A 12775-nucleotide genomic window follows, 5' to 3' on the forward strand; every position below is an offset into this window, starting at 1 on the left:
TGAATATTAACTAAAACTTAACAAAAGCTAAAGTTGTAGCTTTTTAAAATAAAATTTATTTAGTTCTTGATGGACCTTTTATTTTATTCATTTATTTTTATGGTGCTGAGAATCAAACCCAGTGCCTCACACATGTGAGGCAAGCACTCTTCACTGAGCCACAACCCCAGCCTGTAGGTGTTTCAAAGACTAATTATAAAGCAACAATATAACCAAGACAGTGTGGTATTGATGTAAAGATGGACATACAGATCAGCAGAGCAGAATAAAGTCCAGAAGTAAACCCTATGTATGTGGTGAAATGATTTCTGACATGGGTGCAAAGACAGTTCTGTGAGAGGGGCCTTCCGCAATGGTGCTGCCCCAGTGGATCACCATACGCAAAAGAGAAAAAAAAATTAGCCTTGATCTTATCTCATACCACGTAAAAAAATTAATTTGAAATGGATGTCAAGCCTAAATGTAAGAGTGGATACTATTAAATATCCAAATGAAAATGCAGAAGAAAAAAAACTTAGTAACCTTAGGTTTAGCAAAGATTTCTTAGCGTACACACAAAGCTGCAAAACAAAGGAGCAATACAATAAACTTCATCAAAATTAAAGCTTTTGCTCTTTGAAATACACCTCTACTAAAAAGAAAAGGCGGGTCATACAGTGGGGTAAAATATTTGCAAAACATATATCTAATGAAGGATTTTATTTTTTTTAATTTTTTTAAAAGAGAGAGAATTTTAATATTTATTTTTTAGTATTTGGCGGACACAACATCTTTCTTTGTATGTGGTGCTGAGGATCGAACCCGGGCCGCACGCATGCCAGGTGAGCGCGCTACCGCTTGAGCCACATCCCCAGCCCTCTAATGAAGGATTTTAGAATATTTAAAAGATTCTCAGAACTCTATAACAAGACAACCTAATAAAAATAGGCAAAAGTTTTGAACCGACTTTAAGCCAAAGGAGACATGGGTATGGCAAAGAAGCACATGAGGAGACGTTCAACATTTTATAAGATAGTAGGAAAATGCAAACTAAAACCAGAAGGTGATACTACTACACGGGCACTAGAATAGATAAACTGTAAAAGATTGGCCATACCAAGTGTTGGCAAAGTCAGGAGGTTGAACTCTCCTGCACTACTGGTGGGGATGTGAAAAGGTCCTACCACTTTGGAAAGGAGTTTAGCAGTTTCTTACAAAGTTAAATGCATACCTACCACATGACCCAGCCATTCCACTTTTAGTGTTTGCTCCAACAAATTGGCAGTTTCTGTCCAAAGATTTGAACACAAATGTTCACACCCACTTTACCTGTTGTAGACCTAAACTGGGAACAATCCACATGTTTATCAGCAGGTGAGTGGATAACACACCGGGACACATACATGTAAGGTAGAACTACCTAGCCATGAAAGGAGTGAACCACGGCCACAGGCAGCAGCCTGGCACTTCAAAAATAGCTATGTTGAATGAAAAACTAGGTGGAAAGAAAAAAATACCTATTTCATAATTCCATTAGCAAAAGGTGCCAGATATTGATCTGACAAAGAGCCAACCAGTGGTTGCCTGGGGCTAAGAGGCGGGACAGGAGGAGGGATTACAAAGCCAAAAGAGGATCTTTGGGAGTGGTAACTGTGTTCATCATTTTACTTTTGGCGATGATATGTTAATCTGTCCGACTTATCAAATTATACACTTTAAACATGTGCAGTTCATTGTATGCTCCTTATAACTCAACAAAACTCGTGTATATGAATCAGAAGATTTGGGAAGGCAAGTGGCACTCAGATAAAATGGATAAAATGCAGTAAGAAAAGAGATCAAAGAAGGTGTCCTGGAACTAGACTGGCCTACCTGCAGGCATAGTTTTAGGGGGACCCAGGAAGGAATGGGAGTGGAGACAAAGGGTGGAGCAGTTGGATCTCAAGGTGAGTGCACTTAGTGTTCTTTGATCACTAGGAGGAGCAGAACACAGGGGTCAAGGGCAAAACCACAGTTTTGGGTGTTCACAATAATTTATGTTCTTCTGGACTGGGGTTGTGGCTCAGTGGTAGAGTGTTCTCCTACCACATTCGAGGCCCTGGGTTCGATCCTCAGCACCACATATAAATAAGTAAATAAAATAAAGGTATTGTGTACAACTAAAAATAAATATCTTAAAAAATAATCTATGTTTTGGCCTAGAAGGGGATAGAGTGGGGCAGAGATATCATTCATTCCCTATGGATTTCCCTCTACGGCTGGACGCTCTTATAGGGCATTTCTCTTATGTACTTGAGACCCAAGAAACACTCAGATTTTGGCTTCCCTTGCTCCCTCCACACACAGAGCAGGATATAAAAATGACAGTTTGCAATTCCGATTAGTTCCTTTGACTCAGTGTGTGTGCTTCTTAGACTCACACACTGAGTCAATTAAAGAGACCACAGCAACAATCGCAGCCCCCAGGGAGAAGTTGATGATATAAGGTGGGGATGGTGGGTGGGGCTAGTGTTGACACTGACAGATTATTTCAGAGAGGAGACCGGGTTTTGAGGGCAAACTGCAGAATCCAGGAGGGAAGCCACACAAGCGGCTGGGTGCAGCCAAGATGTAAGATTAGAGTTCAAGGAAAAGCCTGGGCTGGACCTGCTCAGGGGTGGTCATTGACCCTGAAAGAGCAAGAAATCAGATGGAAGGAGGGAGTGTGGAAAGTGAAGGTCAGGGTGTGAGCACTGGGGCAGCTCACAGGCAGGGCAAGAGTGGAAGAGTGAGAGCAAGCCACCCTCACGCACAGAGCAGCTGCCTCTGCTGCAGAATCAACAGTAATGACCTGGCTGCTGCCAGGAGCACATGAGCAGCTGTGGGGACCTAGTGAGCAGAGGAGATCCAGTTGCCAGCTCCTTCCTGACCCTGGCTGCTGGGCTTAGTAGCTGAGAGATCAGGATGGGCCACTTTCTGTCTGTGCCAGGGCATGGGTGCATAGAGCCCTATGGAAGAACAGAATTATAACTAGATGTGAGTGGTCAAATGTCAGTTTAAGAAGGCAATGCATATGCAAGGGAGACGAGCTTGCACCTTGTACGACTTCTCTTCTACTTCAGTATTTTTATAAGCACCTAGACAAGCGGTTCTGAAGGACTGCAGCATCTGCTTTGCAGGGACCTTGTTAAAATGCCAGTCCCCAAGCCTGCCTTAGACCTACTAAACGGGCCCTCTGGGGCAGGGCCCTGGGAACATGTGTTTTCACAAGCCCCCAGGGATGTCTGATGTCCACTCTAGCTTAGGACCATTGACCTAGATGTTTTAAACTAGATTTCTCCCTGGGGGAGTCCACTCGGGAGGGGGTTTATATTAAGAGCATAATGATATGCCAACCATTTGGAAATGGAAAAGCAGAAATAGGGCACTGTTCACATTTATTTGTTGTTTTGATCAACCTCTTTCAGTCAGACTTACTTCTGTTTTAAGGCTTCATTTGGGGGATTCCCCTCCCCTTCCTCCTTTTTCCCTTCTCCAAAGAAAACCAAAATCTTGTTAGTGAATTGAAGAATTGATTGAAAAAGAATTGGACCTTGAGAGAAGGGGAGCAGTCCCAGCTGGAGCTTGCCTGCAAGGCCAGGTTTGTTTTTCTCTGTGATTTTGGGTTCGTTTTGTTTCTCTCAGCACAAGGCTGATGACTCACATTTACTGTTGAAAGTCTTAAATCCAAACTGCAGCTGTCAAAATAAGATTAGTGCTTTCAGACACGATGAAAGAAAGGGGATGGTCCCCCAAATGCAGGCCTAGATTTTTGCCTGCATTTGTGGGTCTCTAACTCCTGAGAGAGCTTTTGGGGTGGGGTGCGCAGAGACCCTACCATTCCCAGTTGAGTGAAATTGCAGCCCTAATAACACACTTCTCTCTTGCTGTGGTAAATAATTTCTGATTTCTACATCTTGGGTTAAATAACATCAGGAGCTGTAAAAAGTAGAGAGTGGCTTATAAAGGTGTTCATTTGCTTTAACTCCAAGGAAGAATTAAACTGTTGGTTTAAACCGCACTCAGCGTGGCTTGTCTAAAATTCTGAAAAGTTTATTAAAAAAAAAAAAAAACCTTTGATTTAGCTCTAGATGATGTCAGCCAGGCAGCCACAGTCTTTGTCCCATGCTCCCCTCCTTCAATGTAGCCAGATGAAAATTTCCCAAGTTCTCTGGGCTGGGTCGCAGTGCCAAGGGCTGAAATGATGAATAAAGAAGACGCTGGAATCCAGGGTGCATGAGAACCTCTAGGGAAACACTGGGGTGGATTTCAGCGTAGCTCAGGGGGCCCTGAGCGAGCTAGTCCTTACTAATTAGTTTCACCTGGGGAGTCTAAGCCCCTGCAGCCACCATGCCCTGTAAGATTCGAGGAACTAAGAGGAAGGAGTGAATATTATGGACCATCACTGAGAGCTGACAGTTGCCTCTGGCAAGGTTGAGCGTGAATTTGGCCAGATCTTTCGTTATAAACCTCAAAATTGCCTACTTTGCTCTAACAGATCAATTTAGCAAACGAAACTTAGCCAAAGGTACTTTTAAAACATTTTTGAATCTAATATTCATGTTTGTAGTTTTCCTATGTATCTAATAAAATGAAATTATGGTTAGAATTGTGATGTGGGCGAAATTTGGTGGGGGTTCACCTCTCTCCTAGTCCTGTGTCCCCTTTCTCCTTCTTGCTCCTAAACTTAAGGCCTTTCTTCTTTCATTCTTCCCCCAGATTTAGGAAAGGAGAAGGGGATTAATATAGACCAGGTGCTCTTTCATGTAGACTTTTGTTTTTTAATCTGGCAAATAAGATTTAATTTTTATTTAACTTCTTGATGAAAATTGAATCTCACTAAAGTCACTTACTTGAAGTTAACAGAAGTCACCCAGATGGGGCCAGGTTTTGTTGTAGGGATACACGAGGTAAGGCACCGAAGATAGCAGGAAACAGTTTTATTTGGCTGCAGCCAGGTTCAGAGGGCACAGCTTTTGTTGTAATCAATCAATCCCCTGAACCCCGAGTTCAGGTAGTTTCAGAATTTTATACTCAGCGTGTAAGGGAAGGGGCTCAGACGTTTACAATCTGCAGAAGTTCACATAAAAGCAGCTTTTTTTCTCTCACTGTTTTAGGCAAGTCAAGCCTTCAAGGGCAACACCTGAGAAGGGGAGAGCTTCTTCTCCCCTCTCTTTCCTTCCCCTGCCAGCTGTTACCATGGAGCCCAGTTGGTAACTTCTCTTATCTTAAAAATGTAGACATCTCTGTGAAGTCCAGCTCAAGGCCAGAGGCCTTGTTTGCACATTTCTACAAACTACTATACTGGATAAATGTTTGTGAAAAACTAGTGAGAGAGTGTCCAGCACCTGGAGTGCTGATTTCTTCCCGGCTAGTGGCCAAGTAAAATAAGACAACACGAAAATTGGAAGTTTACCTACATTGAACTCTTTTGTAGAGACTCTTTTGCTGACTGTCCTAAAATCAGCCATGGTGAAGATTTCTGGAGAAGCCCAGTTAAGCCTTTTCTGTGGAGAAAGGGGGTGCCACTACAGTTTGACTCTAAAACTGATATAGTTTCTACCTGCCAGCTCATCCCCACCCTTCCCAAAGAAACCTAACTGCCCTGCTCCAGCCAGGCCCTCAGCCTGTTTCCACATCACCTCCCCAGGTCCTCGCACAAAATCATTTCAGCAAAGCCCTTTTTTGATCACACTATTTAAAATGGAAGGCCTCCTCTCAATGCTCCTGAATGCCCTTCCCTAGTTATAGAACAGACCATATATATTTACCTATTCATCTTGTTTATTGTCAGTCCCTCAATAGTGATGAGCTGGGAAATGCATAGCCACCAGCTCCCCAGGAAAGACACACAGATCCCCTACACAGCTAGGGCTTGGTGCTCAGATGTCACCATACTCCAAGGCTGCTTTCAGTATGGGAATACCTCTTGCTGAGGATGAGCAAAGGCACAGAGACTTGAAGAGAGTTGTGTTCGCTTCTCACTTATTTTCTCAGGACCCCGTTTCTAGGGGAAGAGAGTATTTGTGGGACTTTGGGAACAGCCCTGTTGGGAGACAGGGCATATGAGCCTTTGTCATTGTTTCTTCAGCAAATGAACACTTATGGAGCACTAACTGCATGCACCCGAACACTGCACTAGGATCTGGGAATCAAAACCAAGTAGACCAGCTCATGCTCTACTGGGGCAGGCAGACATGTGATTCAGTCCTTCCAATAACAGGGTAAATGCCTATGTGCCAGAGGGAGCCATGTGTCTAGGCTATGGGAGCCTGGGGGAAGGAGACCTAAGCCCTGTTTAGCTTGGAGAAAGCTCCTGAAGGAGGTCACGTTTGACTGAAGTCATGAGCCCTAAGTGTGGACACCAGGAAGAGAAGGAGGAAGGCTGTGCTGGAGTAACTGAAGCCTTTCCCATCCTCCTCGGCTTGTTTTATCGCCCCCAGTGAAATTCTCTCAGCCTGTGAGAAGAAGAAAAAAAAAATTGCTGCTTTTCAAAAGCATAAGGAATCATCCAAAAACATCTGTCCTTGTTTCAAATGGAAGTGACCACTGCCAGGAAAACAACAAAATTGTTTTGTCAAGACCCAGTCTGTATTTATTCCTTTGTCTTTGTTTAATTAGATTAATCCCTCAATGGTTTCCCTTGGGTCCATACAGATCACTCCTGGCCATAAATCCCCAACTTTCTAAAAACAGTATGAAAGGACACTGCACTTGGAGCCAACTGGCACACTCGCCGTTCATGGGACGATTCTTCTGGAATGCGAGCAGTACTTCTTCCTTTTCCTATCACTTTGCACCCTCATGTGCATCTGGTGTTCCTTGAGCTGCTCTGAGAGGGAAGCAAGGGGAGCAACCACTCTTGAGATTTGTTTGAAAGAGGAAACTGAGCCGTGGGGGAGGGGTCTCAGATAATAAAGGGAGATTTACTCCCAGGTCTGGGCACCTTCCCTCTGGAAGACTGCAGGAACTTTTTTTTTTTTATCCATTGGGTTCAAAGACTCTCATCTGGCTGCACCCTAGAGGGTTGGGGGGGCCTTGACAAATACCACTGCCTAAATCCTACCCGTAGCCAGTCTGGTTTCATGGAAGGTGGGTACCTTGGCATCAGGATTGTCAGAAAGTCTCCAGAAGGTTCTGCTGGGCATCTGAGGCATGCACTGCTGATCCCATAGACAGGACCTTCCTGCAGGTGTCCCAACCTGTCTGGAAAGGAATGAGCATTTTCTTGCCTCTCCCTCTACCTAGGGGGAAGTATTGAGAGGCAGGGATTGTTGCCATAAGGTTCTGATTCTACTTTTAAAACACTTTCAAAAAAGTTCTTTTGTAACATGTTGATTTCTCCCCATTATTATAAAAACATTTGTTAGAAAATTTGAATTCAGACTATTATAAATAATGGAAGAAAAATCACCTATTTTCCTTCAGTGCCTTGGTCACTGCAGTTAGGCAGGGTTCCTGCTGCATCCCAAAGGAGGCAGGCAGCACCTGGAACAGAGAGTGGGCGGGTCCAGGTGCAGAAGCTCCTGCCTTCCTCCAGAGATGGGCTTGGGCTGTTGGGGGACAGCTGGTTGGAACCTCACTTCCCAGCCATCAGGACTTTGTGCAGGGATGCTACCCACCAGTGTAGGGAGCTTAGAGTCTAGTAAAGGAGATGCATGAATACATCACTGCACAAACACTTAAGTAATTAGCATCATGATACATGCCAGGAGGAAAAAGACCAGGGACACACTAACAGCTGATGAATTGAGGTCAGAATCCCTGAACAATTCAAGATCCTCATAGCAAGAGGTGATTTTCTCATCAGCCTGCATGCAAACCAGAGCTCCTCAGCCTGGAATTCAGGAACCTGCCACTGTTGCTAAAACCACACAGTGGTGTTCATTGAGCTGGGCTAGATGTGGTTGAAGATTCCCAGAATTGAGAGAATCTGTGATGCTGCCAGACTGATCCTTCCAAGCACAGCTGAGGTGCAGTCAGTCACTAGTCTCTTTCTTAAGGTTTTCTCCTTGAGTGGTCCCCACCACCTGCAGAGTGGAGTTCAGATGACTCCACCCGTGTGTCCACAGTCCTCTGCCATCTGGGGTCAGTGGTCTTTCCCATCATCTTCTGCTACTTGCCCTGGAATTCCCTGAGGGAAATTCAGCTGTGAGGCCTGTCCTGCTTTCCTGTCTTCTGCACTGTGCTCACACTGTTCTTGAGGCCTGGAGTGCTGTTTCACGTTCTTCAAACACCTAGCCCTCACCTGCCAGCCTTGCCCAGTCTCTGACTGACTGGCAGTAGCACATCCCCACTCTGATGCTCCCACGTTGTTAGCATTGCCCGGGGATTTCATCCTGGTCCATCTCGTATTTTAATCATTTTGGTTACATCTGATGAAAGCCACTGTGTCAGCTCTTCATTGCTGTGACCAAAATACACGGCAAGAAACAACTTAGAAAGGGAAACATTTATTTTGGCTCATAGTTTCAAAGGTTTCAGTCCAAGGTCAGCTGGCTCCATTGCTCTGGGCCCAAGATGAGGCAGAGCACCAAGGGGCGCTGCTCAGCTCTTGGCAGCCCAGGAAGACTGCGGGCGGGAGGGAAGGAGGGAGAAGGAGGGAGAGAGAGAACATCATGGTGAAAGGATGTGGCAGAGGAAAGTTGCTCAGCTCATGGCAACTAGTAGAAGGAAAGAGAAAGAAAGAGAAAGGGAGGGAGGGGCTGCCAAGAAAACACACCTTTCCAGGGCACACCCTCAGTGACCTACTTCCTCCATTAGATCCCACCTCCCAGTGGTCCATTCAGCCACCAATGGATTAATCCACTGATGAGGTCAGAGCACTCATGATCTAATCACTTCCCCAAACCCCCACCTCTGAACACATAGACCTCAGGGCAATCTAGATACTAACAGCCACTCTGGCTTTCAGTTCCTCAAACGGGGCCAGTTTGTTCCACCTCAGGACCTTTGCATTTGCTATTCTTTCAGCCAGAAACACATTTCCTATGTATTCAAGTTACTAATTTTTAATTTTTAGTAGAATACAAGCTGTGCAAATTCCTTTTTTTGCTTTGTTCACCAACGTATCTCCAGGGTCTGGGACATAGTAGATGCTCAACACATGTTTATTGAATAAATAAATGAATATCCTATGATTCAGATCTTGTTTACAACTCTGGGTTAGGTTTATAACTGTAGATTTTGTTCTTCCCTGATTTTTCACTATGATTTTTGTACCAGCTGGAGTTCTTTTTCTGATTATTACTGTTTTCCTTATATCTAAATCCACTGGAAATACACATGGAAAATCCTAACTGGAGTTCCCAAATGGAAATATAAGATATAAACCTGCTGGTAAGAGGCAAAAGAATTTGAGTCTATCAGGTTTTTTTTTTCATCTACTTTAGAGGTTTGGGAGTGACAAATATTTCTTTTTAGCATTTTAAAACCAGAAAGAATCCTTATTAATGGCATCTTAAACGTAAGCATTTTAAACATGTGATAATGTAGATTTTATTTTTAAAAATTGTTCAAGGCAATTAATAAGATATGCTGACTTATATAGATTTAATATTTTTAATCACTTTAATATTTTGTATTTAAAAGCACAATAATTTATGAAACTCAAAGGTCAAGGAGGTGCTATTAAAAAGTGTAACCATTGGATTGAGGGACCGATCAAGCTTTCTAGGTAATTGAATTTTTATCATACCTGTCATAAAGATACCTTTTAACCAGAGAAAATTCTCTTATAATATATTCAATCCTTTTCATAGTCTCCGATTTTCTCTAATTTTTATGGCAAAATCACTGAAAGAGCTAGCTGTCTGTGGCATCCAAGTCATCTCCTTGCTGGGAAAAAATGCCAGTATGGTCTGCTGTTTGTGCCAAGGAGAGACTGAATCAGTGGTGGACTGGAGATTCCTTTAACCTTCTCGTCCTCAGACACGTTCTTGTATGCCAGTAAATGTGTGCCTGTATGTGCATGTGGGTAAATAGCTAGGGCTCAGCACTTTGTGGACGTGTAATAAATAGTGACCCCAAATGACATACTGATAACATACAGTTCTCAAGAGCCCTGGGAATATTTTCAAAGCAGTTTCCATTGGCATCAGAAAATACAAATTGATGTTAATTAAAAACTATTTAATGTATTTCATAGAGGTGAGAAATAATTCCAACTTTGAAAATATGTCTCTACATATACATAAAATTCACCAAAATATTACCAATGGTGGCCTCTGACTGGTAGGGTTACAGATGGATTGCCTTTTATGCATTTTTTCCCAAATCTTCTAGTATGATCACATATTTATAATATGGTTTTGAATGTTATTTTAGCAAGTGCAATAGAGTTGGTCATTGCATCCCCCGGGTGCTCCTCCTCCAGAGCTGTGTTCTAACGGTGCAACTTTGCCTTAGTCCAGGATCTGTGTGCCACGGAGGACCATGCCTGTGAGCAGCTCTGTGTGAACGTGCCGGGCTCCTTCGTCTGCCAGTGCTACAGTGGCTATACCCTGGCTGAGGATGGGAAAAAGTGTGTGGGTGAGTTTCCCTGTTGGTGAGGGGGGAGAGGGGGGCACTTGACATGTGCCTCCTACACACTCAGTAACTCTCCTTTGGATTTCAACAAAGTGCTGGGTTCTTTGGTCTAGTTCTTAGGCAGAATTTGAACATTAAAGACTTCATTTATGGCTGAGGCAAGCATTTGCTCATTCAGCAAAAGACATATTTATGATAATCTATGTAAATAAAATCATCTATTACTGCATTGCTCGGAAAGGACTCCATAGATTTTCTTAAAATTTGGAGCGTATATTTTGAATGGTCTGACTTAAATATAGTTCGGGTGTTACATATGAAATTCACTTGGTGGTGGGCAGGTGTGCTGTGTGGTATTATAAGACATTGGCTGCCTTCCTCCCACAACAAGAGGCCCAATGACCACCAGGTGTAAGCCCAGCTGTATATATTAAGACAGAGAAACAAACAGTGACCTTGGACAGTGGTCCAGGAGAGAGGTCTTAAGGGCAGTTGTTGGAACTGCAGCTCATACTTACAGTCTGCTGAGCACCTTCTGATTTGGGTGATTCCATATTGAGTGAGCAGATGAGAGATGAGAGAGAGGGGGATGATATCTGATTTGTTAACAGGTTAACAGTTCTCCTTAGCACTTGCAGGGCAGGCTAACAAATCCCTATATGTGTGTGGCACCTCCCTGTTTGTCTACAAAGCCCTTGCATGGTCTCATTCATCCTCATACCAATAAATGATGCCTAGCAAATAGTAGGTATTTAAGAAGCTGAATTGGATCTTAAGAAGATGAAAAGGACATCACTGGCATCAGAACTGGATCCTAGATCTTCTGACTGAATCCTGTGTTTTCTGTTCCATATCCCATTGCTTTCAGGAGCTCAGTTGTATCTTAGGTCCCACAAATAGTATGTGCTTATTTTTTTGCACATAGAGTTTATGTTTTCTGACCTACCTTGATTCTTAACAAGGGATATGGAAGGCAGGGGGAACACAAATGCAAAGCTGGTAGCCTGCTATTTGAGGATTTTAGGTGAACAATGAGAATATCATAGCTTTGTTTTTATACACTAGTAGAAAATGACTCTCATAGGAGGTCCACAAGTGGAATTGGTCTCCTGAACCTTAGGATTTTTTGTTTGTTTGTTTCTTAATTTGCTGGTGGTAACCATGACAAGAGAGTCAATGGTATCATGTTTGCTAACACTAACAAAAAGAAGCCAACATGTAAACACCAATTATTATTCTTGTTTCATTAACTTTTATTATACAAGTAATATATTTTCACTAATGAACTTAAACAGTTGAGAAATATCACTATCCATTGTGTTTCTTACTATAGTTTTTCCATAGAAATATCTACTTCAAGGCCAGGCATGGTGGTACACACCTGTATTCCCAGTGGCTAGGAAAGCGGAGGCAGGAGGATTGCAAGTTTAAAGCCAGCCTCAGCAATTTAGTGAGGCGCTAAGCAACTCAGTGAGACCCTATCTCTAATAAAATACAAAATAGGGCTGGGGATGTGGCTCAGTGGTCAAATGCCCCTGAGATCAATCCCTGGTACCAAAGAAATATCTATTTCAAAATATTTTGTTAATGTTTAACAAAATAAAGTCACGCTACTATGAGTAACTGCTAATGGGTAGTATTTATTTCTGTGGTAATAAAAAGTTCAAAAATTTATGAGGCAACAATTGTACAACTCTAAATATACTTAAAACCACTGAATTTAAATGAATGAATTTTATGAGTAAGTTATAAGTCAAAGTTGTTTTAAAATTTTCCATCTTTGAATGTCTTTCCTCAAAGGAAGTATTTCCCCTGGGGGAAATACTGGGAAATGGCATTGGCCAAAGTACACTGATATATTGTGTGCATGTAGGAATATATAACAATGAATCCCATCATTATGTTCAACTATAAGACATCAATAAAAAATATGGAAGAAAAAAAAATAAAGTCATGCTATCTATTTTGTTTTATCACCTGCTCTTCTTTCCTTTACCAGTGTTCACTGGGTAGAAACTTTGGGTGCTGGAAAGGAAATCAGGCCATTGTGAGGAGGGCCAGTGCATGACCTTCAGGAAGCAGGGGAAGTAGGTCTGGCTGATGGATGAGGGAAAGAATAAGGAGAACCTTTAACCTATGTGGGTTCTTGGAAATGGATGGACCAGAAGGGCTGTCTTGGCCCTTGGGAGACTGACTGGAGGACAGTGGAAAAGCCCAGTTCTCTGAATTTTGCCAAATAATTGCCTAATCA

At 42.8% G+C, this 12775-nt stretch overlaps 1 protein-coding gene across 4 annotated transcripts in view; it reads left to right on the forward strand.

Annotated features, from left to right (window-relative positions):
* The window catches only part of Matn2 (matrilin 2), a 137787-nt gene that overhangs the window by 63781 nt on the left and 61231 nt on the right, over positions 1-12775 (forward strand). For all 4 annotated transcript variants that reach the window (XM_015486324.2, XM_015486325.2, XM_048801894.1 and 1 more), the window contains exon 5: positions 10405-10527. In XM_015486324.2, the coding sequence (XP_015341810.1) occupies positions 10405-10527 (123 nt within the window). The remainder of the gene's footprint in view (positions 1-10404; positions 10528-12775) is intronic.

The sequence above is a fragment of the Marmota marmota genome, unplaced genomic scaffold (genome assembly GCF_001458135.2).
Source record: "Marmota marmota marmota unplaced genomic scaffold, marMar, whole genome shotgun sequence".
In the NCBI taxonomy this organism is placed as follows: Eukaryota; Metazoa; Chordata; class Mammalia; order Rodentia; family Sciuridae; genus Marmota; species Marmota marmota.